General features: G+C 48.7%; 2 protein-coding genes and 1 pseudogene across 30 annotated transcripts in view; all 3 read right to left on the reverse strand.

The window, feature by feature from the left end:
* Positions 1-15,642, reverse strand: part of MADD (MAP kinase activating death domain) — a 40,893-nt gene extending 25,251 nt beyond the window's left edge. For 10 of the 23 annotated variants that reach the window (XM_049647135.1, XM_049647132.1, XM_049647127.1 and 7 more), the window contains exons 1-15: positions 13,830-14,710; positions 10,912-11,057; positions 9,687-10,283; positions 8,895-9,198; positions 8,365-8,496; positions 7,808-7,921; positions 6,761-6,841; positions 5,054-5,232; positions 4,527-4,762; positions 4,183-4,339; positions 3,355-3,458; positions 3,073-3,263; positions 2,436-2,689; positions 2,052-2,191; positions 1,144-1,245 (exon numbers count right to left, since the gene is read on the reverse strand). In XM_049647135.1, the coding sequence (XP_049503092.1) occupies positions 1,144-1,245; positions 2,052-2,191; positions 2,436-2,689; positions 3,073-3,263; positions 3,355-3,458; positions 4,183-4,339; positions 4,527-4,762; positions 5,054-5,232; positions 6,761-6,841; positions 7,808-7,921; positions 8,365-8,496; positions 8,895-9,198; positions 9,687-10,283; positions 10,912-10,973 (2,653 nt within the window). In that variant the 5' untranslated portion in view covers positions 10,974-11,057; positions 13,830-14,710. Of the gene's footprint in view, positions 1-1,143; positions 1,246-2,051; positions 2,192-2,435; positions 2,690-3,072; positions 3,264-3,354; positions 3,459-4,182; positions 4,340-4,526; positions 4,763-5,053; positions 5,233-6,760; positions 6,842-7,807; positions 7,922-8,364; positions 8,497-8,894; positions 9,199-9,686; positions 10,284-10,911; positions 11,058-13,829; positions 14,711-14,736 lie in introns of those variants that run through there. The other 13 variants (XM_049647187.1, XM_049647179.1, XM_049647171.1 and 10 more) reach the window with 5 other exon arrangements.
* Positions 15,643-15,683: 41 nt separating this feature from the next.
* Positions 15,684-23,537, reverse strand: NR1H3 (nuclear receptor subfamily 1 group H member 3). 7 transcript variants are annotated; one of them, XM_049647323.1, is made up of 10 exons: positions 23,211-23,533; positions 22,126-22,205; positions 21,423-21,611; positions 20,676-20,942; positions 20,224-20,432; positions 19,939-20,118; positions 19,692-19,791; positions 16,951-17,064; positions 16,642-16,736; positions 15,684-16,451 (listed from the first exon to the last, which is right to left on the reverse strand). In XM_049647323.1, the coding sequence occupies exons 2-10, from the start codon at positions 22,166-22,168 to the stop codon at positions 16,305-16,307; spliced, it is 1,344 nt and encodes a 447-aa protein (XP_049503280.1). In that variant the 5' UTR covers positions 22,169-22,205; positions 23,211-23,533; the 3' UTR covers positions 15,684-16,304. The 7 variants fall into 7 exon arrangements, with proteins under 7 accessions (XP_049503280.1, XP_049503278.1, XP_049503276.1 ...); XM_049647321.1 differs by having other exon boundaries at positions 23,207-23,533; XM_049647319.1 differs by having other exon boundaries at positions 23,173-23,533.
* Positions 21,091-21,215, reverse strand: LOC125917887 (uncharacterized; annotated as a pseudogene).
* Positions 23,538-24,571: the final 1,034 nt, after the last annotated feature.

Genomic DNA, 24,571 nt, shown 5'->3' on the forward strand with positions numbered 1-24,571 from the left:
CCAAGGCTCTAGGAAAGACCATTCTTAAGACTATGGCCTCTCAGAGCCAGGGGCAGGGTACATGACACAAGGGACCTTCGGGTACTAAACAGGCACATGCATGAAAGAAGGACCGCTGGTTTTCATGAAACATCTAGCACAGGGTCCACAGGGCTTGCTGGTATGCAGAGAGAGGAGACCCATCTTGCAGATGCTGTCATGGGACGTGGGGTTGGGGTGTGAGGATGGGAGGTGGATGGGAGTGGGAAGTGCACAAATGAAGCATCAGCATGCAATGAAAGCGCTTCAATTGCTCCCCTCCCCAACTGTATCAAATGAAAGCCGGTGACGCTAACACTTTTCTACCCCTAACCTACAGAGTCAGGTGCAGATTGACGCCACAGTGCTAGTTAATCCCCTACGCCACTAGCTATTCTGTCCCTCTGCCCATCTATCCTATGTTCCCAGTCCCACCAAAGAACACTCCTTAGATTCCTGGGATTTTTAATCACTGGGAAGAGAAGTCAGGTGAAAAATATATGGAGCTGCTTCTCACTATGCTTTCTAGTGTAATTAAATAGTTCAGTACAATATCTAGAGAAAACAAACAAAAGTCAGAGTAAATGCAGAAGAGCTCTTCAAACTCTCAGCGATCACAAATGAAAATCAAATAAGGTCTTAAATGCCCGGAGAAGCCAACCGATACTACCTGGCCCACCCACAGGCCCTACGTTGACAGGAAGCCAAAGAGGCTTCCTGACGCTGTAACACTGCCAGGCTCTCTATGAGCATCCCTCAGTGGGCCAGCTAATCGGGATGAAGCTTGTCCTACATTCATGCAGCAGGAACCTGGCAGATCACTGGCAGCAGCTGACGATCCCTGTGTTAATTATGTACACCTGACAAAGCTCCCCCTAAGAAGCAGCGGTGATCTCAGTTGCTGTTATCCTAAATGATACGACAGGGCCGTCTCTTCAGCTACAAAGACACTTTCCATCTGAAAACGAGTAGAGCCCATAATGTGCAATGAAAGCCATGAGAAGCGGTATGAGGGGCAACAGCCAGATCAAATGATTCATCATACGCAGGGCTCCTGACAAGCACCCATAGGCCTGAAATATCTTCTGGAGAATCCTGGTATGGCAGAAGGAGGGCTGTAGTTACCTTTCAGACTGGGGAAGGGTGTGGTCTTCTCTCGGGCACCTTTGGTGGGCAGCGTGAGGTTTGAAAGGCTGAAGCTTGTACTGTGGTTCCGATATAGGCTGCCTATCAAGGGGAGGGTGTGAGAGCGAGGAGTTAGGAGCATAAGTGTATCATCATCTCCATCTTCCTCCTTTTCAAACATAATCCCAGTACCTCTGATCTACCTTAGAGAGGACCAAGTCTAATTCAGGGCAAACATGGGGGCCACTGTCAGGAGAGCTCAAAACCCAGTAAGAACTTTCTCTGACTACCTCCCATGGGGACGGACAAGTGTCCCATCAACTGCTAACTCAGCATGAAAGCCAGACAGTTAATGCACTTTTGGTCAAAAGTTGGTGCTGTCCCTGTCTGGCTTCTGAGAAAAACTCACAATCATAATTATACCCAATGTTGGCTTTCTCTGGCCCCTGGGCTGTCCTCAACCTTTAATTGACACCACCCCTCATTTCTGGAAATATTCTCTAGGCACAAAAGTCACCTCATATAGATTCCAAAGCATGTTCATGAAAAAGTCCTTCATCAGGCAAAAAAGGTATTAGATATGTACCCAAATCAAATATGACCAGAATATTTCCACAAGCTATATGTACAAGTGTATGATTTTTAATATAATGATTATCTTTCAGTTGACCAGCTGTCTTACCCGAAACAGACTGAAATCTCTGGGTATAAAGATAGTGACTACTCTATGTCTCTGTCCTTTATTGACTTCCCTTGGAAATACCTTATTCACTATCACCGCAACAACCTGAACTGGGGCTTGACAATGCCAAGCCAGTTCTACCTCTGAAGTTCTAAGCAGCATCCACCATAGTCAGGCCCCACTGCATAGAAAACGGGACAGAGGCATGAGAGCAGAAGGCACTTACTGGCAAAAGACATGATGCCCCCGAAGCCCTCGGTGCTGTTGTTGGAGACGGTGGAGGTGGGAGAGCTCGCTCGAGAGTCTGATTCTGCGTCTGAGTCACTTGCCAGTTTCAAGCTGTTGGGCCGCAGCAGCTTTTGAGCCCTTGAATGCACAGTGGCACCTATGAGCCCCAGGCAGGGGTACCTACTCTTGGAAGTGTGGGCCCTATGCTACACTGCAGTCACTGCTCCCTTCCCACAATTTCTATATGCCTAGATCAAGGCACCACCATGGGATGGCGGGTCACAAGAGCATTCAGACTTCTCTTTCTGATTAACCCTCACCCGGGGTCCTCTGTGGTGAGGTCTTTCAGTCACCCACCTAGAAGGAATCCCCAGGCTCTCACCGATTGCCATTGACATGTTGGCTGAATCGGGGAGTGTAACTTTCCCCCTGCTCATCATCATCTTCCTCAGGGGGAAAGCCATATTGGGGCTCGAAGTATGGATTGTCATAGGTTCGCCGGCGCACTGACCCCTCTCCAATTTCTGTCTGACGCCTGTCCGCGGTCAATTTGCCAATGCTGGGAGGCGTGGTAGGGAGGGGCTTGGAAACGCCTACTGCTGCCTTATCGTCCACCTCCGTTGAGTCAGCAGGTTCCTAAAGGCCATATTAAATAAAAACTGGTCACCTGGTGCCCAGTGATACCTACCTACCTCAGTTTGGCAAGGCCAAGCCAGGTCTATTAGATTCCCATCTCCTATCCTAAGGGAATGTGTGAGAAAAGATCTCTATGACACTCCTGCTCTCTGTCCCCACAAACCATGCAAAGGGGACCTTAGCTAAGCCCTGAACAAAGCCCGACGAGTTCCTTCTGGAGTCAAAACTACGTCTCTTAGGCTCTAAGCTATGGGATGTATAGAGAGGAAGACAGGAAGACTATGAAGAGGCAAATTAACAGCTTCAGCCTCGCCTTCCTAATGGAGGTATGACCCACATAAGTAACAGTTCTCACTTATCCGCCCTTCCAAGTCCTCACGTACAGAATTAGCTCCATGGACGACGGTGCTGGGGCTACTGCTGGCGGTGGTGCTGGAGCTGGAGCGCAGCGGGGGGTTTTCCTGAGGGTTCTCGCTGTCTGGGCCAGGTTCCTCTGATTCCTTCTGGTTCTGCAGCTCAGCAATCTCCACCTCACTGGCATCCCCCAGGGCTGCATGCGTCAATGGATCCACATCTGCCAAAACCCAAGGTGGCAGGTACAGACCACACCATCCCAGAGCCTCCAACCCCTCCCAGAGCTGGCCCATCTCCTCAAGTACACTTACTAGGGGTATCACCATTGATGTCACATTTCATCATTTCACTGACAAAGTCACCAAGGGAGGAGTAAGAAGAGCTTGAGTCATCATAATCCATGCTATCACTGCCACTGCAGAGTGAAGAGCACAAAAATAAAAATAAAAATAAAACAGAATGAAGGGGCAGGAAAAGTACCAGCAACCAGCATTAGGAAAAATAAAAAGGCGAGCATTCTCATACACACACACACACACACACACACACACACACACACACACTGGACTGTTATTCAGCCATAAAAAAGAATGAAATCTTGCCATTTGCAACAACATGGATGGAGCTAGAGTGTATTTTGCTAAGCAAAGTCAGAGAAAGACAAATACCATATGATTTCACTTATATGTGGAATTTAAGAAACAAAGTAATCGAACAAAAGAAAAAAGAGAGAGACAAACCAAGAAAGAGACTCTTAACAATATAGAGCACATTTGGCTACTGGAGGGGAGGTGGATGGGGGGACGAATGAAATAAGTGATGGGATTAAAGACTACACTTATCATGATGAGCACTGGCTAATGTAAGAATTGCTAGATCACCGTATTGTACACCTGAAACTAACATAACACTGTATGCTAACTATATTGGAATTAAAATTAAAAACTTAAAAAAAAAAAGAGGAAAACTCTTAAGGTCAGGGAACAAGATAAAATAAAGAAGCTAACACAAAACAATCAACCAAAATATCATCAAGGCTTCAAACACTAATGTTTAAGTCCTATGAGGTTCTGCCATAGTGCTCAATAAGGACTAGCGAGAGCCTCTCGGCCTTAAAAAGCGGTTTTGCTGCTGCTCACCTGTCATCAGTAGGGTCCGAGTCAGAGTCACGCTCTGGTGGCACACTCAGTGCCTCTGCCAGCTGGGAATTGCTATCATAGACTCGATAATGGATAGGCTGCAGCTGATGAGCATACCACTTTGGCTTGTCACCAATCAGGGCTGGATCAAACATATCTACCCACAGAGAAAAAAAGAATAGAGTTAGCAACAAGGAGGAAAAAAAACAAGCAAAACATAGAAGAAAGGTAGGGAAATGTCTAAAGCAAAATAGGAATGGAAGGGGCAGATCAAAGATGAGAAAAGGGAAAAGCAAAGGGAAGAGCCATCAGGAGGACAAAGAGGCAGGGGCAGGTGGACTCACTGTTGTGAATTCGCTGGAAGGCATAGTTGGTGGGGTTAAGGACCCATTCGCCAAAGTACTCCACAGCCTGAGTCCTGGCCAGCTTCTCAGCAAAAGGAGTCTGTCGGGGACGTGAGGCTAGAAAGGAGCCAGCTTGAAAAGCTACCACAGGCCGAGGGAAGAGGCGCAGGGTACGCGTGTGCATCTGAAAACCCTGCAGCACGTTGGGGGAGTTGAAGAAGCGGACCATGGCCACTCTGGGGAAGAAGGGGATGGTGAGATAATTCAAGTCCCACACCCTGCGCTAGAAGGATTCCTATGATCCAAGGTGTCAGACCACCTCCCCAAGTCATCATTTCACAGGCTTCCAACATCAAAGGGGAAGGGATCTTAAAGAATCATCAATTTCTTTCTTCACTCAAGGCCTAAAACGCCTGAGAGTACGATGAATTAATTCTTCTTTGCTTTTACTAAGGTGACAAATATACCTAATGAGAGAGCAGAACCCAATCTAAGCACCTGTGATGATCTAGTCGACTTGGTCGTACCTGGTTGCGACATCCACAGAATCTACATCATTGCCATAAATGAGTGGGTTGAATTCAGTGGAAGGTGTGGACTGCAAGTCGTTAGAGGGCCTTCCCAAGAGAAGGGGGATCTCTTGGCCTTCATGGAATTTCTCCAGATTGAGGATGGGCTGGGTGTTGAGACTCATGCTGGCAAGGGCCTGTGGAACAACAAGAAATCCCCTATAGAAGGCAGATTCCTGGGCAGCTGGCCAATCTCATCTCCTAGGAAAGAGCCTTAATCTTTGAAATCAGAATCCAAATACCGTACTTTAACCTTTAGAAGATGATCTGAGTTATGTAGCCTTGCAGTTTAAGCCAGGTTGGTTCAAGGCAACCTGATCAAATCTGAAGTCCAGGGCAATAATTTTCAAATTTATTTTAGCCATGAAATGTTCTTTTTCAACAACATGTTGAAATCTGTATGGAAATATAAACAACTGAGACACATAAAAGTAAAGCTTCTCTGAAGGACATAAGGAACCCAGAACCTCACGTGCTCAGTGTTACCAGCCTAAATCAGCCCCTATGAGGCTCCATGGGGCAGTTTGAAAACCACTGGTCTAGACCAGCAGGGCTTCCTTAAATATTGGAGTCATCGGGAATGTTGTTAAAAATGCAGATTTTTCTGGTTCAATATATCTGGGGTGATTCTGCACTTTTAACAACCGCAGGCAAAAGTAACACTGCTGGTCCATGGACCACACTTCAAGTAGCAGGGGGGAAGGACACAGGATTAAGGAGCCCAAGGATCTTAACTCCTACCAACATTTAAAGTACCATTCTATATATCAACCTCTCCATCTCATTAGTCATACTAAAGTAACCATCAAGAATGAAAACACTGCAAAGGAAGACAGAGAACTTTCTCAACTTGCAATCCTCACAGACTCTGCAGTAACAAGACACCATATTACATCAGCAAGGATGATGAGAGGGATGCTACAAAATGACCTATTTACACCAAGCAGAGGTACTGCTTAGCAACTAAGACAACACAGAGATTCCCGAAGACCCTGAAGATGACAACAAGGATTCCTAAAAATAAATACGGAGCTATCTACTGGTGGTTCTACATAACACATACAACAGGGCAAAGGGATTCCTAAAAATAAATACGGAGCTATCTACTGGTGGTCCTACATAACACATACAACAGGGCAAAGGGATGGGGCCTTGTCATATTTTACCTTCAGGTACTGTGTTCAGCATGCAGGAGAGGAAGAAAAGCAATGAAAAAATGTATTTAGGAGATTATTCAAAGAGAGGAATTTTTGAAGAAAGCATTCTTCAGGGACCTAGAGGTCAATTCAGGAGGAAAATATAAAAGGAGCCAGACTATCCAAACAACTAGTTCTTTCCTTACAGGACTGAGAGAACACTCTAAGCCACAAAGAATGGTACACGTGACAAGAAACAGAAAATGAAGGTTGTTTTTTTTTTATATATATATAGTATTCTAAGTATTAGAGGGTGGGAGGCATACAATGAATTAGAAGATATCTAATAGCCTTTTTGAGAGTCATCCTGCCACCCAGAAATGTGATACACCTCTTCTTAAGCCCACCCGAGGCTAAGAAAACCTATTCCACCTGAGGTCCGAAGGGAAACGGGCTCTCACAACAGCTACAGCCTCTGCAGCCACCCTGGAGTAGCTACCGCTCCTTCTCCTCTTCATTCTTCACTCACCTGCTTCAGATGCTTTTTCAGCTCCAGTGATTCCGGTTCTGGCAGGATTGGTAGCACTTCTGCATTGGTGGGGGCAATCACCTACACCAGAAAAAAGACAAAAGGCACGACCTTAGAATTAATCGCTCAGGAGTTACTCTTACGTAAGGGTAAGTGGAAGTTGTATACACGGTATTTTCACATATATGTGAACATGTATATTATACATACAAATATATTACATATACACGTGTATTAGGGGCACACATATACATGGCTGTGATATATATACACACCTGAAAAGAAATATACCTCAATGTTACGGGAAACTACGTCCAGACAATAGGACTATGGTTTTTCTTTTTTTTTTTTTCAAAGTTTATTTTGAGAGAGCGAGTGTGCACGTGTGGGAGGGGAAGAGTCAGAGAGAGAGAGTGGGGAGGGGGAGGGGGGAGAGAGAGAGAGAGAGAGAGAGAGAGAGAGAGAGAGAGAATATTCCAAGCAGACTCCACAATGTTAGCATGAAGCCCAAAGCAGGGCTCAAACCCATGAACCGTGAGATCATCACCTGAGCCAAAATCAAGAGTTGGACCCTTACCCGACAGCCACTCAGATGCCCCTGGTTTTTATTTATTTCTTTACACTTATTTGTATTTTCTAAACTTTTACTATAAACAGATATAAGGGCTTCCTGCTGAAATTTGAGTATATTCACACCACAGAATATTACTGTACATTTTAAGCCTGAAAGGCACTGTCTTACTAGAAACCATACCCAGGAAAACCATGAGATGACTTACACCATAGGCAGTGGTCCCACAACCACAACTGCCTACTGCTTCTAGATGCAGGGGAGCACTTCATTCTGGCAAAACTAAATCTTGTACTCTGGGTCTTAACCAAGGGCCTATTAGCCAATAAAGTAAAAGCTAAGCATTAAAAAAAAATGGTATCAATGAGTCACACAAGAAAAATCACCCACCAACTGAGGACCTTCTTGGGAATAACCTAGAAAAACAGAACACAATACTATTCTGGACTCTATAATATCTCAGCCAAGAACCTCACCCTGTTGCTGTCCAGATCCACCAGCCATACATCATCAGGCATTTTGAAGTCCAGTTTGTAGAGGAAGAAGCTGGCAGGGACCCCAATGATGTACGGAGTTGGAGCCAACAGTAGCTGTAGAAAAAAAATAAGAGGGTAAGAAACAAAAACTAAACATATTTCGATCACTTATCACATGAGGATTTTTCTTGATGAGGAAATGCAGGTCCATAATCTCTTTTCCAAAACTCTTGAGGCTAGGTGTGTTTTAGTATTCATAATTTTTCAGATTTTAGAAAGGCGACAGTGTATATTCTGTATATTATGTAACACCTACAGGAGCATGGCCAGTAACCTATAATGATTAACATTTACTTTGATAAATAAAAACCACAAATAACACAAGTTTTGCCATCAAATCAGTTCAAAGTTAGGTCATGTTTTGCAGACAAAGAAGTTAGAGTAAAGGATTGAAGACCAGTACTGATTTACAACTTCTTGGCATCGGGCGTTCTCCCTCAGAGCTGGCCAGAGTTGGAAGACAGAGGTGACAAAGCCAGAAAACACCTGAAACTCACCTGTTCTGCCGATGCCATGCAGGTGGGCAACAGTGGGATTACAGGAAACATATACTCCAATGGGTAGATCATCGCCACAAACGCCATCACAGACATGGAAAGGGCATTGTAGTCTCGGGACTGTAGCACCACCTGCCACAAGCCATACCATAAGGATCATTCAACTGCCTAAATAAGGTTTATGGGGAAAGTTTCCAGTGCTACAATTTAATTTCCATTTCACCATGTGTAGGGCTCCATGAGCATGGCTTCCACAATTATCCCTGCCTCATGCCTTACTTTTCTGGCTCTTGTTCGCCCAGTGCCAGGACCACTCATTAGACTAGAACTACTGATACTTCCAGAGAATTAGTTCAGTCTAGCTAAGGATAATTCACCTGAGTGGCAAACCCTCTGAACACATCCCACTTAATTCAACCCACATCTACTGAGTACTGCCGTATACCTGGCACCATGTTACCTCCTAGAGACAAAAAGATGAAAAAGATGTAGTCCCTGTCCTTAAAGATCTAAAAAGCTGGCTCTCTCACCTTGTGCTCTAACAGGATGCAGGTTAGCACCTGAAGACAGGCATCCACACCCAGAAGTTCCAAGGGAAGGTGCAGTGGGAAATCCACTAGGGTGAATCGAGAAGGGTCTGGAAGAGCAAAGGTCAGAGCTTGTTGGAGCTCCTGGGGTAGGACTTCAATGTCTACTCGCTTCTGCCCAGAAACAGGCACCGGGGAGCGCAGCAATCGATAGATCCAGGCCTCAATCTCTCGAAGGTCATGCAGAAGGGCACTTGACTTCTCCTCCACTAGCAATGATCCAGTAAAGATGCGCCACATAGTGTCCCTGAGGAACAGACAGCAGGAAACAGATGCGTAAGCACCAGGAGCTGATACCCCAAAGCGACCCAATGCAACCATAGAGAGTAAAATGCTGACAACTGGAAAAGCCCACCCTTTGGGCTCAGCTAGGACCAGAGAGAATATACAAGGGTGAAACAAGTATAAAAATGTATACACAGCAGGACTTACTGTCCTGCCTGCCATGAAATGTCGAACTCCAAACATTATTATGGCAGGAAGTTTAACTCTGCAGCTGTCTTTCGCTTAGAAAGGACTAACACAAAAATGCTTAAATAGGTATGAAAGACCTCAGGCTTTTTTTTTTTTAAACAAAAGTTTATTCTTAAATATACAACAGGATATAAGACAACGCTTCATTCTAGCTGTCTGAAGGACCTCAGGCTTTAGAGGCAACTTCCTGCCCCTCACACACCAATTATACCTCATCTCTAACTGCTTCCCTCTCTTCTGACCATCAGTGGCAAAGTGTACCTTTGTATGCCTCGAGGGATGCCTAGTTTCTTGCCCAGCAGCCGCTCACTGCAGCAGTCCACCAGACGTTTGAGGGTGTACAGACATTCTCGGAAGGTGGAGAAGAAGGGGTAGTGGCTGAGCACACACAAGGATGTCAGAGTACTGTTGCGGGAACGGCTTCCTGCCTTGGCCCGGGGTTTGCCCCGAGGAGACTGATTCACCTCAGGGGCAGAGTCAGCATTGGGAGGCTGCAGGGACAAGCCACTCTCCGAGCTCTCAGTACCAACTTCTTCTGAGGCACAAGTGGCACGGGGTCCTTCCTTCCCACGGGACCCTCCCCCACCTTCCCCCTTCTCCTTAGGCATTCGCTTCTGGAAGGAGCGGTAGAAGTTAACACAGATGCCGTAACGCGTGACTCCAGTGTCCTTGTCAGTGAGGGTGAAGACGAAAGAAGTGTCATCCCGCAGGCTCATGCGTCGCTGCCTCACACTCAGACAGCCCTCTGGTTGGCAGAAAAACACAACGTCTGGGGGCAGGGGAAACTCAGCGTGGTCCTCCAGCGGGTATCGCCGTAGCAATTCGGGAGTCTGGGCCACACTATCACTGCTCGGGTGCCTGAAGAATATAAAGACAAATTCAGCAGCCTGGAGGGATAGGATGTTGTTTCAAATTTTAACCACAGTCCAGAAATAAAGCTCAAAATGCTATTTTGGATAAAGTAACCTAACTGCACGACCTTGGAAAACTTGGGTGCTGCTTGCCACATTTAGCTGGGGGGCTAAATGAGGTCTGCACTGTCATGAAGATACCCATCCTGAAATGCAAGGAAAATCGCAGCAATAGAATTATCACTAATACATTAAGATGATTAGCACTTTTAAAAGGTGTATTAGCTAATGAATTACCAAAAGAGCATATGTAGGTTGAGAAAGAGCACAGGGTACTTTTTTTTTTTTTTTTTTTTTTTTTACAAAATAAGGAAACTGAAGTATACAGGGTATATTTGCCCAAGAACACAAAGATGCTAGATAAGAGCAATTCTGTTCTGTCTCTGTTCCTTTGGGCCAATGCTCTCAATCCACCTGACTGCTATTTTCACTAATGGCATCAATGTTCCTATGAGGGTAACATAATAGAGAAAGAATGACATATCCAAAACAATGTGGGCATGGGGAAAGGGAATAATTACAGATGTTGTGGTCATCCCAAAAGACAAGACAAAAACCAGTCTCTTCTTGGTTACCTGGCCCCTACGATCACTAGATAGTCAAGTAACCGAGGACAGAACTTCTTCTTTTGCACCATGATTCCAATTCATCAGTTCATCTCAGAGAAACTTCAAGGCACCGCACAAGGAGTCAATGTTCCCAGGAGGATTTCTGATATTATCTGAAAATTCAAGTCCAATAGGAAAAAAAGTACTGATAAGATCCACTGCTGGGTATAAGGGACTCATCTCTCTCAGCTTCATTCCAGCCAGGGTCATAGGTCAGAAGACCTTCCATTTCAGTAGTAAAGATGGGGAAACATGACACTTTTCCTAGCCTAGAGCTTGGTCTAAGCTTTTGAACTCACAGGGCCAAATGTCAAGAAGTAGGAGAGGGATGCCTGGGTGGCTCGGTCAGTTAAGCGTCCAACTCTGGATTTCTGCTTAGGTCATGTGGAGCCTGCTTGGAACTCACTCTCTCTCTCTCTCTCTCTCTCTCTCTCTCTCTCTCCCTCTCTCTCCCCCCCTCTCTCTCTCTGCCCCTCCCCTGCTCATGCTTACACGCACGTGCGCTCTCTTTCAAATTAAATAAATTTTTTAAAAGTAGGATAAATAATGGCTCACTTCCCCATCCCCACAAACCAGCCCATTTCCAGCCTCACTCCTGGTGCTCTGTTTCTGAAAAATAGAGCCCGTTAGTCTAAACAGGACTGTCATTATGTTAATAAAAACTAAGTCACTTCTAGGACAGCTCCAGGCTGAATCAGTATCAAACCAGACTCTAATCAGTACTAATCTATACTCCTAGCTCTATATGAAAACCTAATTATTTCCTGAACCAAACATGCTGCATTCAGCTTCATGGGAAACTACCATATAAATTGTACACTTAATGCACTGAGACAACAACAACAGTGGGCTACTGTACCCTGTGCAATCTCACATGAGGAATATCCATGCTCCAACTGCTCCATCTAAACCATTTTTCTTCCCTCTTCAAGCAAGAAAGGGGCTCACTGGCTATCGCTACTAGCTCTGCCCTTGGTGCTGAATCATAGTCTTTTTTTTTTTTTTTTTTTTTTTTTCCTCTACTCTAGTCCCAAGATTGGAATCAGTGATACAACACACACAGATGAGACTTTGTCCTTCTATCTCTAATAGAAATTAAGAATTAGATGCAGAAATAATAGGATTTCTGCAAGGACAGGAAGAGGTGCTCAGTAATTTCTTTTTTTTTAATTTTTTTTTCAACGTTTTTTATTTATTTTTGGGACAGAGAGAGAGACAGAGCATGAACGGGGGAGGGGCAGAGAGAGAGGAAGACACAGAATCAGAAACAGGCTCCAGGCTCCGAGCCATCAGCCCAGAGCCTGACGCGGGGCTCGAACTCACGGACCGCGAGATCGTGACCTGGCTGAAGTCGGACGCTTAACCGACTGCGCCACCCAGGCGCCCCGGTGCTCAGTAATTTCTAAACCACAGAGCAAAAGTTAGGAAAAGCTTACGTGGTCTTAATTATAATCTATATCCTGTTGGGTGTCCACACACTTCCCTAAATAAAATGGTTCACTCCACTACAAGCTACCCTCGGTGCATACAGAAATGTACCTCTGTGCTCCACACATGGCCACACTAGGACCTTCTTTACTGTACACACAGACATTCCCATTACACTACACACACACCACTCTCTTCTCTGCTGCTGTGTGCACTTCCATACATAGACATGCACACTCCCTGTATGCTTAAGATTCTATTTGATTTAGATAATGAGAAGCTCTATCTTTTTTCTTCCCTACTTAATAATAAATAGACCGCTCTGCAATACCTCTCAAATCCTCAAAATTCTGCTCCCTCCCTTCTGTTGCTCCCAATAGAGGATCTGCAGGTAATAGGATTCGGGTTTGTCTCCATGGCGACTCTGGCTCCCAGAACTATTTATAGCATAGCCACAGCCCCTCCCCTGCTTGGTGACCGCACAGTGCTAGCAGCTGCTACTCCAGAGTCAGCCAGGGCCCATAACAATTCATTCTCTTTGAACCTAGAGACACTTCTTCCACTGACAGCACCCGCTAATTATTAGGTTATCTTCTTCCCTACCTATCTTTAGTTTGCACTTTGTCCTACTTCTGGATTTTGAGAGATTTCTTCTTTCTACACAACCAAAACCAAGTTTCTAAAACATGCCATATGCTCACTTCTAGGTATCACTAACACCCAAAAAGTCCTTTGGTTCTCTCCAGTGCCATGGAGTCATGAGCAAACCGCAGTAGGTGGGGCACTACTATAAAGTTGATTTCAACTCCTCCCAAGCAGAGTAAGAAGGGGAGGGAAATAGAGAAATGAAAAGGGGCATAGGTAAAAGCATAATTTGTTCTATAAGTATGTGCAAAATACTTAGGATGAGAGCCAATGTATCTCAAAACAGAATTTACAGAGCCAGAGCTCAAGGCTAAGCCTTGAAATCTATTTTACACTGAAAATCAAGAGCCCTTTCCTGCCAAAATCTCAAATATCACACCTGAAGTATCTTCTACTGACATATTAGGGCATCAGGCCTCTAGCCTTGATGAGATCCCAGCCCTCCCACTTGAGAAGCATGTGATAAAACTCAAATCATTATCATGCTCTACAACGTTCATGTCCCTCCAGAGCCACGAGGACACCAAGATCTTGTGACTATTCTAGTACTAGTGATAGGATAGATGCTTAGCCACACTTCATGTCTCATCAATAGCCACTACCTCCCGTTATTCAGATTGCAGGGATAACCAAGGCTTTTCTCTCCATTCTCCCTCCTCTCCGTAAAGCCTCTAACATCACCTATAACTCACATCCTGTCTTCATACCATCCCAGGCTCAGACTCTGCCTCTTGCTTCAACCATGTTTACTAAGGGGGAGTCCCTGGTTTCCAGCTCCTATATTCCAAAGGCATCAAGCCCTAAACGCATACCTATCTGCTGAAGTCCTCCATCACCATCCACTCCAGATGCAGATTTGGAATCCACAGATCTTTACGTTCTCTATGTCTTTTCAGCCTACAAATGGTAACGTTAACCAACCCTTTGGATTCGTCCCTCGTTTGGGGCAGAATGTCATAGTAAAACCACAGGAACCGGAGAGCGATATGACATCTTTGCTGACGTGAGCACAACAGGAGGCTCTCTCCCCTCCTACCCAGGCAGTGACCTTGCAAGCGCATCAGCACAGACCGGTCAGCGTGGGGGAGAACGAGAGCAATAAGGCAGGCAATAGGCAGGGTTGGGGGGGGGGGGAGGCCGGGCAGGAAGAGGAATTTAGAGATGCACGAGGATAGGAAGGGAAGCAGTTGCGGCAAAGATTAAATGGTGTCTCGACCCTCCAACAAGCAGTTTTGAAACACTTCCTCCCCCACCCCACCCCCCATTTTTTTTCCCCAAAGAACCAAACATGGTCTCCAAATCGTGATCAAATGTAAGATGCACACACACATACACACGCGCGCACGCGCCAGGTGCTTATCCCGGCTCGGCCCCCGGGCTGGACAGCTCTGCCCGCCCCCTCACCTGCTGGACAGTTCTCACCCGCCCCTGCCCGGCCGGCAGGAATCGAACCCAGCCGCCGCGAGCGGCGCTGGGTCTGGCAGCCCGCACCCGGTCCGCGGCCCCGAGCGCTCTCACTCCTAGCCCCGCCCCCTTCCCTACGGACTCCCCTTCCTCTCCAGACCCCACGCCCCCCACCTCCACACACACGCCTCTTAGGGCCTCCTCAGAGGCCGCTTCCCCCAGAACCCCTGTTTCCTGTCAGAGCCCGTTCACCCCCGCGAGGAGTTCCTTCCCAAATATCCTTCCAGGGCCCCCGAGTGGCCCGGACCTTCCTACCTCCCGAGCCTGGGGGAACCGGCCAGGCCCAGTCAGACCGCCCCTGGCAGCTGAGCGTCGGTCGCTTGCCGGCGCCGCTTCCAGCGCGCGCCAGTTCCGTGTCTGCCCGGGGGGAGGGGGGGGCGCGTACCACTCCGAGCCCGAGAGGGAGGGAGAGGTTGAGGGGGTCGGGAGCTGTACCATGCACCACTGGGGGGGACAGAGCTGCACCAAGCCGAGCGCTGAAGGGTGGAGCCAACCTCGGGAGAAAGGCGGCTACGCACACACCTATCCGAGTGGGAGTGGGAAGGCGATGGGGAGCGCTGGGCCAGCCCAGCGCCAAGCGTGCCATGGGGAGGACTCAAAGGAATACCTTTTGTTCAAGTTGCACAACGAGATTTTAATTTGACAAGGTAATAGCGTCCATTTCGACGAAATGTAGATTAACCTGGGAGCGACTTCTCAAGATGAAACTGCTCTTGAGACTTTCTGAGCGTTCCCCACACCTCACGCTTCCTCCCCCTGCAAGCGGCTTGGAAGTGCCCAGCAGCCGGGGCTGCAAAGCCGCTGCCCTGGAGGTGGAGCCTACCAACTCAGGGACGGCGGGGGGGACCGAGGCCGGAAGGCGCGGCCCGCTGTCTCACCTACAAGGGAGCGCGCAGAGCGAAGGGGACGTGAACGGTGCCGCGGTGTCCGGTGGGAAATGGAGTCCAGCCCTTCCCACAAGACAAACCTGCAGCAGGGCAGCCTACACCCTGCTGTCAGGGCACTTTTCTTCCTGTCCCACAAGGCCTGAGGCCCTAGAAGTTGGGCTGTTGTACCCTCTTTTTTAGGTGCCAACGGAACACCCGAGGCATTATGAGCGTGCCCACGAAGACAGGTGCATGACTGGGGTGTTAGTTCTGAAACTTCAACCTCCTACCCCGCCCCCCCCCCCACCTTAGAAAGACAACACAATCCCACCTGGGTCACTAAAAGGGAAGGGGGCATCTAAGCCTCAGCATTTCATTTATCCTCATGGGGTTGGTAGTCCCCTCTCACTGCCCAGGCTGTCACTTGTGACTTGTCTCTGTTATGCGTCTGGAGGCGGATCCTAAAGGAGGGTTTCCTCCTCTACGGTGGCCGTGCCCCCACCCCCAATCCAGAGATTTTTTTTTTTTCTCTCGTTCTATCTTCTTTTTGGTCTTTCTGTACAGACAGCGCCAGACCTATCAGTGAGGCAGCCCCCAGGCATTTATGGCCAAGCCGCAGTGACAGTGGAGAATTTCTCTTGGGGCCCTGTGGGGAAAACAGGAAGTGGTGGAGGCAGGAGGGGCAGGGCCCTGGAGAACCTTGTGCAAAGTGGCCCCCAGGTTCATCCATTTGGTTGGGTCAGTACGATCTTCAAATGGAGCACACTTCTAGCAGGACCCTCACTGCCCAGCAGCCACAAAACTCCCAACCCTTTGACTCTCCTTTAATGCCACACGAGGATCTCCTTTGCCCAGCTCCCAGGAATGTTTGCCCTTCTCAGACAGCTCCACCTGTAGGAGGCAGCCAGGCGCCTCAGCCATCCAGCCCAGAAAACAGAAGATATGGGGGAAGAACAGTCATTCGTGCACATCCCAGATCTCAGAGAGCAGCGGGGGAAGCTTTTTGTCCTGCAGGCGCAGTGCAAACACTTGCTCTGAATGAACACTGCTCAGGGTCCGGAGGCTCACCAATTTCATTAGCATCCTTGGGAACATCAGTCGGTCCTAGGGGAAGAGAGGGACAAATACAGGTTCTGTCTCTCCCCAGGGAAGGGGCAAGGGTAGGGGAGTTGTGAGAGAGGTACCAAATTGTCTGTGCAAGATGTAGTCAGGGAAGGAGTCTTGAAGGGAAAACAGGTGTGTCAGGGGATAAGCCTGGGGGGAGGAGGAAAAAGGGCACCATCGGGAGACTCACATGGGGGTGGTGGATGGAGACGTAGGCATGCAGAGCCTCCACGTATGTGTGTTGTAGCCTCTCTACCTGGAGCTGGTCCTGCACGTTGGGCCGGTCTACAGGTCACCAAGAGAGTCGAGGAGCAAGTCTGGCCACGGTCTTAGTTCCATATCCCAAATCACAACCCCCAAAATAGGGACATGCCACACCCAACATCTCCCAAAGTAGCACGACATGGGCTTCCACCCCCACAATTCCTGCCCCATGGGGCCTGCAGCCCCCTCTTGGTGCAAGTCTCTTGCTCCCTTTCCCTCCTGCCCCTCCTCACACCTGCAGAGAAGATGCTGATGGCGATGAGCAGAGCAAACTCAGCATCATTGAGCTGCAGCTCATTCATGGCTCTGGAGAACTCGAAGATGGGGTTGATGAATTCCACCTGTAGCCCTGGGGAGGAAGAAGGGAGGCGGGGGCATGCAGCACGAGCCGTGGGAGCTTCCTTCTCTCCTCCAACTCAACTTAGGGGAACTATTGGGAACGCACGAAGAAGTCTCCAGGGCTCTGCTATGTAATGTTAGGCAAGTTTCTTAACTTCTCTAAGCCTCATCTGTGATATGGGAAGCTCATCTGAACTTGTAAGACTGTTGAGACAGCTAAATGATAAAGCATGCAAAGCACATAGTGCTGTGCCTGGCACATAGGAGGTGCTGAATTGAATGACAAGGATAAATTCTTCTATTATTGGCATTTAAAAAAAATGTTTATTTATTTTTGAAAGACAGAACGTGAGCAGGGAAAGGGCAGAGAGAGAGGGAGACACAGAATCCAAAGCAGGCTCCAGGCTCCTAGCTGTCAGCACAGAGCCCAACTCAGGGCTTGAACCCACAAAGTGCAAGATCATGAACTGAGCCGAAGTTGGACACTTAACCGATTAAGCCACCCAGATGCCCCTATTATTGGCATTCTGGAGGACCCCACATTACTAGAAATAGAGGCAACTCTTATTTTTGTTTACAAAGAAAACTTTTTCACTGGCAATAGGCCTTACTTGTTTGAATACCAGAGATAACATGTTTCACATCCCAGCAAGAACACAGCAATAAGGTTGAGGGTATGGACTATGACAACAGACTGCCTGGGTTGGAGTCCTGGCTCTACCATTTATTGGGTTGTGTGACCTTGGGTAAGTTATTTAAGTTCTCTGGGCCTTGGTTTTTCCATCTGCAGAATGGAGATAGTAATAGTACTCATCTCATGATGGATCCTTATTATAACGTGGCACATACTATATAAGTGCTTGTTAAATAAGTAATAGATTAAAAAAACAGAGCCAGATTTCTTGCTGAGGAGAGTGAAGTTCAACAAACCATGACCTAAAGTCGTGACATCTAAAGAACACTTCTCCCATCACACAGTCTCCCCCACTCCACCCTATCCCCTAAGCTCTCTCAGATTTCTTTTAGCAACCATCTGCTAACTTTTCCATTCAAGGCTTCTTGGTTAGTCACTTCCTGTACTTTCACCCTGATGTTTATCAAGTGTGTGCTAAGACATTTAATGGACAAGCCCCATTTTATAAAGCCTTTCTTGTTGAGGTGTTGAGCCTCCAATTGTGCCGAACAGCCCCTTTGTACAGAGAGGAGGCGGAGGTTCTGGAGATGGTCTGTGCACCCTTGCAGGGTCTGCTCATGTTATCAGGCCACATCATTAGTGGCTGCAGCATATAGTAGTGGGTGTAGAGAGGGATGAAGACCTGACAAAAGAGGGCCCCTGCTCCTCCTTCCCAAGATCTCGCTGACAAAAAGAAATGAAAGGCAAATGTGATGGCATCACAACTGCTTATATAAATGAATCTATAAATAGGTGCAGATTCAGATGGCACAAGCCCGCGAGTGCTGCAGGAACACCCGGACATGAGAATGGCGAAGGGTTCAGAAAGGAGGAGGTTAGGAAGGAGGAGGAGGCCACGCTTGGGAACGACCTGGATGATAAGCATTTAGGGAAAAAGGCAGAGAAAAGGAGCAGGGCTGGGTTTTTAAAGCTGGAAAAAAGTCCTCAAGTTGCCCCCATTAGGCGCCTATACACTCCAGCAGCACACAGGGCACTAGAGAAGCCAGGAGATGTGACAGATGTGCCATGCTCTATAGTTAAGGGAGGCCTTCCTAGAAAGCTCAGAGTGGCCTGTATTGGACAAGAGGCATATGAGCTGGTCTGAGTCACCAGAAACCAGACAATGAGCTCTGTCCTGGAAAGCAGGACCTACCAAACCCCAAGAATGGAGTCATAGCATTGGCCCTATTTTACAGACCCACTCACTCAGGTGTTAAACTACTCGGTCTCCCGTTGAGCCGAAGTTCCAGTCCCTCCAAAACACCCTCAGCCGTCCATTCTTGCCCACCCCCACTCCCATGACACAAACATTACCAGCAACTGGATATGAGGAAGCCAACACTGCTTAGCCTACAAGTAAGGATCAAAGAGCAGCGCTGTGAACGAATTCTTGGAGAAAACATTCCAGGTGTAATGCAGCACGGGGAAGGGAGTGTTCACTCTTAACCTAAAATGGCCCTGAAGTTGCCACGTTTCAGCTTCTGTTCCACAACTCATCAAAAAAAGCATTTGAAAGATAGGGTGAAGTCAGTCCACACGTTCCTTAAAGGGCACCACTGAGTTCCTTATTAAGTACTAAAAGACTCGGTGCAAAATCTTTTCTTTAGGCAAAACATCATCCAGAAGCACAATATTACACGGAGTTTCTTGTTTGGCTCAAGGAAGAAGGACATTCCTCTGCCTCTCTGACCTTCCTCCAGGGTGACAATTCCCCAGAACCCCACCTCAGATTCCTTAGAACACTGTTTGAGAACCACTGGCCAAATGCAACAGAGGACAGGGGTCTATTTGGAGCAGCTGAGAGAGGCCGATCACCATTCCAACTTTCTATCTTGGGAAAACAAGAGAAGCCTTCCCTGAACAGCCACCCAAAGCCTGGGCCTGTGTCTCTGTAGTCACTATGAGCCCAATGACCAAAAGTGTCTCTCCATCCACCCCAATCTTTTCTTGATCTCAGTTCTCACCTGCCTTGGCAAAGTCTTCCCGGTTGTAACTGAAGTCCTTGAGGAAGGTGATACTCTCACTCCCAGGGTTGTACCTCCGAGACGTCTCCAGGAGCATCACCTGCACACAACAGCAGACCTCAAACAGGGACTCTGCAGGCTGGTCTCGGCATGAGGCACTTTCAACTCCCCATGCGGCTGTCGTGAAGCCCCTGCCAGAGACAATCCCGCCCCGGTCCTCCCGTCATCCCTCAGCCTTGCCAGCCACCTCAATCGCAGAGGTCTTCAGTAGGGCGATCTGGTCCTCCCGGCTGAGCTGCAGGAAGCCAGGCAGCTGTTTGGCGAAATCAACGATCTCCTGCACAGAGACGATGGCCAGCTCCGTGAAGTGGGCAAAGCGCTGCTGACGGGCCTCCCGGCTCTGGGGATCTGGTGCCATGGGCCAAGGCTATCCAGAAGGGCAAGGATGGAAGACACAAACTATACTGAGTCGGATATCAAGAAGCCAACCATGCCCTGGGCACAGCCACCTGTCCCCAGCTCCCTCAGTTACCGTGACTCGGAGCCGGTCAGAAAAAGAGCGTCTGTTACACTGTTGCTGGGCAGCCACCAGTTTCTCAATCATGCCCCGCTGTTCTGGGCTGAGCTGGGGCAGGACTTGGGGAGGGGAGGACACCCTTGGGGGCATGGATGTGGCCTGAGCCTGTTCTTCCTCTTGCCGCTTCAGTTTCTTTAGGCGGATCTGCTCTTCGGACAAGACACCTAAGGACGGGGCCGGACGTGAGGAGGGAGGAAAAGGGGGAGACAGGAAGCAAGGATGGGGCACAGGGGTAGTTTGAGGCTCCAGAAAAGCAGAGAGCATTGAGTAAACATAAGGAAGAGATTTTAATCTATACGTAGGGACCATGTAGGAAGGCCCTGTAGGCTCAGCTGCCTGTCTACCCTCACACCCTGGCACCCCTTTCCCAGAAGCCTCCTCCCCCACTCCTGCCCCCAGACACTCACACTCTTCCCGCATGCCAGCCTGGCGGCATTTTCGAAGGCGACACTCCTGGCACTTGCGACGCATGTAGGTGTCCATGGGGCAGTGGCCCCCACTGTGGCAGACATAGCGCGCTCCTTTGATGACGCTGCGGCGGAAGAATCCCTTGCAGCCCTCACAGCTCAGCACGTTGTAGTGGAAGCCAGAGGCCTTGTCCCCACACACACTGCACAGCTCATTCCCCAGCATTTTGGGGGCTGGCCCCTTTTTCCGTTTTTGCGGACGGAGCTCTGGGTACAGGGAAGAGCCTTAGTGTTCTTCTCCAAGAAAAAAGCTTGGTGCCCAGTTGGCCACTGCCCTGAGCACTCAGTGACCTTCATTCCCTTCCTAGTCGGTTATGAGAAAGTAGCTCTCATATACCAAGTGCTATTATGTCCTAGGTATTGTCTGAGCCTTTATATGCATTGATCCATCCTTACAACAGCCATAACAGATAGATACTATTATTAAACTGGTAAGAACAGATGTTACACTTGCTCTTAGCCAAAAGGCCAAGAAGCGATAATACCATTATTACTTCCATTTTACAAATAAGGAAACCGAGACTCGGACAGGCCTAAGGTAGAGACAAAATTCACACTTAGATCACTCAAGTCTAGTTGAATCCAAAGCCTTTGGACTTAACCATGATCTTATGAGGTAAACGGCCCTAAGGTACCTCTCCCAGATCCAGGGAGCCCCTGCCTCCTCCAAATCCAACAGCTCCTCACCTGTAGACTCTGGAGGGGTATCCACCCCAGGGAGCAGGACTATGGGCTCTGCTGCCTCCAGCCCTGCCCCCAGGGAGTCCCCAGCCGACTGGGGCGTGCTGGCTTCCTCCCTGAGGACGCAGTTGCTGACTCCCAGCGCCTGGCCACTTGCATCTTGTGCATCTGGCTCCCACAGCTCCACTGCAGAGTCTAGCCCCAAAAGAGAGGCACAAGGGGGGTCTCTCAGGTCCCTCCCATCCACTTCCTCTGTGTCCTTCTGGGAAACTGCAAACTTGTTTCTACCCCTAGAGGGCAGCAAAATGTTGGCTCAGGCTTCAGGCCCCTGGGGTTCATGTGGGCTCTAGGGCTAGTCACTTACAGTCCCCTGTACCTCAATACCTTAAATGAGGATGTTAACCTCTGTCCCCTTGAGGGGCTGATGTGTATCAATTTCAGAGATCAGACAGAACTCTTCAAAGCCAGTGCTGCTAAGCCCTGGACACGCCAGCTGTCCCCAGCAGCAAGCCCAGATTGGGAGGGAACAGCACCAGAACCAGTGTAGATAGAGGTAGTCTGGGCAGAAGGAGGCAAGCAATACCAAGAACGACTCTAGACTGCTCTCTGGGGTATGGCAGAAGGCAAGTAACGAAGGAGGCTGATTCCTGAGGGAGGAGAAGGGCTGAGATGTGGGATCAGGGGAGAGGGCTGGGATGAAGAAGCTTACCAGGAGAAGCATCAGGCACAGGGGCCTCCAGCCACAAGGACATCTCTTCCTGGAGCCCTGGACATTACCAAGGGACTCTCCTGCAGGAATGATCCATGTTACAGTCTTCAGAACCGGGCTCCTTTCTGGCCTCGGCAACTTTCTCCTCCTGATCTTATCAGTACTGATATATCCGCTAACATTTACTTGCTGTATACGTACATATCAGCCTGTTCTAAGGCTTTATATGCCTTTCTCTCAATATTCCTATGGATGTCGTTACTATTCTTTCTTTTTTAAGTTTATTTATTTATTTTGAGAGAGAGAGAGACAAACAGACAGCACAAGCGGGTGAGGGGCAGAGAGAAGGAGAAACAGTATCCCAAGCAGGCTTCGCGTCATCAGCACAGAGCTCCTTGCGAGGCTTGAACTCACGAACCGTGAGATCATGACCTGAGCCGAAATCAAGAGTAGGACGTTTAACCGACTGAGCCACCCAGGCACCCCAATATCATGACTATTCTTAAGCTCATTTTACAGATCAGGAAACTGAGGTTCAAAGAGATTAAGTAAATTGCCTATGGCTACACAGTTAGGCAATGGTAGAGCCAAGATTCCAATTCTGGTCTGACTCCAAAGTCTTAGCTGTTGACCACCATGCCACCTCTTCTCCCCAAGGACCCCTCCAGGCCATCACAGGGTGTTTGGGCACATCTGCCCAGCTTCTGTCAGAGCCCCTTCCTCTTAGTCCAAAGTAAGGACAGCACTGGGAACAAAGTTGGCCAGGACCAGCTCACTCACTGCTCACTCACACAGTAAAACTCACTGCTTTTTAGACACCCTCACTACTGTCACTTTCCAGGGTCCCGGCACAAACCTCCTGCCTGTGGGAGTCACTCCAGTTCACAGCCAGGACCCCCCTCCCCCAGAACCCTTCAGAAGTTATTCTGGGACCTAAACAGAATCCTGGTGCTGCCTGGGCTGCCATCACCATTATCATCCTTCAGTTCTCCCCAGAGACCACTTTCTAAGATCTACAGGGTAACCTCCCTCCCACCCCAGACTCACACACAGAGCCCCAGGCCAGTGCTGAGGAACAGACCCACCGAATCCCCAGGCCAGCGGACTTCCAGGCTGGGACAGTCTCTGGAGCCCCCTTGCTGGGAGAGGAGGATGGTGCAATCCCCTGTCCAGAGGCCTCGCTGGCTGGCAGAGGAGCCGGAGCTGAGCAAGTGAAGGACCGGAGCCCCAGAAAAGTAATGTGGGGAGAGGCTGAGGGGAGGGACTGGTGAGGGGTCGGGCCACTTCTCCTTCCTGCTAGGCAGACTGGAGACGACTGACCAGAACCCTGGCCGCAGTCCCCCACACCCACGGAGCAGCTTCCCTACCATGCTGACTCCTCCCCAGCCCGCCGCCCCTCAGCCCAGCCTCACCCCTGCTTCCCTTCCCCCAACCATGACAGTCGCATTTCCCTGTAGACCAGCCCAGTTCCACGTCTCTCCCCTTCCTCTCCTCACCCCGGTGCCTCTTAGCTGCTCTTACAGAAAGACGGCCTCCCAGGCACCCCCACCCCAATCCCGGCAGCCTCCAGAGTCAGTATTCCCTCCCCTCCATAGACACCTCGTAGAGCAAAGGTCCCTGCACTGCCCGGAATTGCAACACTGAGCCCCAGCCTGCTTTCCCAGCCTCCCTCCTCCTCTCCTGCCTCTGGGAAAGGGCCAAAAAGCTCTCCCCACAAGCCCCGGGCCTCAGCCAAGCTGGTATCACTCCAGAGGTGGAAAGGCAGGTGCTTTTCCTTCCAGGGAGGCTTTCTGAACGTGGGTGCCCTGCAGGGGGCCACCGAAATGTGAAGAGGCCAGGAGAGAGAGGAGGAGCAATGGCAGGCCTGGCAAGGAGGTAGGGGTGGAGATGGCAGGTGACTCAGGTGCCAGCCCAGGATGGACCTGGGAAGATACACAGGTTCTCGTATCTGGGAACCGTTCCATCTGAAGTGATGGTAGGTTCTAACCAGGATGTACTAAGACTATAGCTGTAGTTGTCCTGCCCTGTTGCCTGGAAAATGAGATACACCCCTGAAGGTAGATACCATGTTTAATTGATTTTATCTCCCCTGTGGCCCATGGAACAGGGCCTAGCATAGAGTCAGCAACAGAGGAGGTACTATGTTCCTGTTTCTTAAATAAGAGAAATAATATGATCCTCTTCTGTACTTGTTAACTCTTGTCAATTTCATCTCAACGTGTTGTTTGGCACCTGAGCTCTGGGCTCAGGTTTTGGGTTCAAATCTGGCTTTGCCTCTGCCTCTTATTAGCTGTCTGATTGCGATTAAATAAGTTACATAATGTTTCTTAACCAATTTCCCTACCTTTAAAATAGGGATGATAATAATAATGGTTTTAGCTACATAAGGTTGTCATGAGACATAAACAACGTATCACAGCACAATGTGTGGCACATAGTAAGTGTT

Source organism: Panthera uncia, chromosome D1 (assembly GCF_023721935.1).
Source record: "Panthera uncia isolate 11264 chromosome D1, Puncia_PCG_1.0, whole genome shotgun sequence".
Taxonomy (NCBI): Eukaryota; Metazoa; Chordata; class Mammalia; order Carnivora; family Felidae; genus Panthera; species Panthera uncia.

Coding starts and splice junctions, on each gene's coding strand:
- NR1H3 (XM_049647323.1), bottom strand. CDS start 22,168: ATGTCCTTGTGGCTGGAGGCCCCTGTGCCTGATGCTTCTCCTG. Junction 20,119..20,223: donor CTGACCGGCTCCGAGTCACG/GTAACTGAGGGA, acceptor CCTTCTGGATAG/CCTTGGCCCATGGCACCAGA. Junction 19,792..19,938: donor TGAAGACCTCTGCGATTGAG/GTGGCTGGCAAG, acceptor TGTTGTGTGCAG/GTGATGCTCCTGGAGACGTC.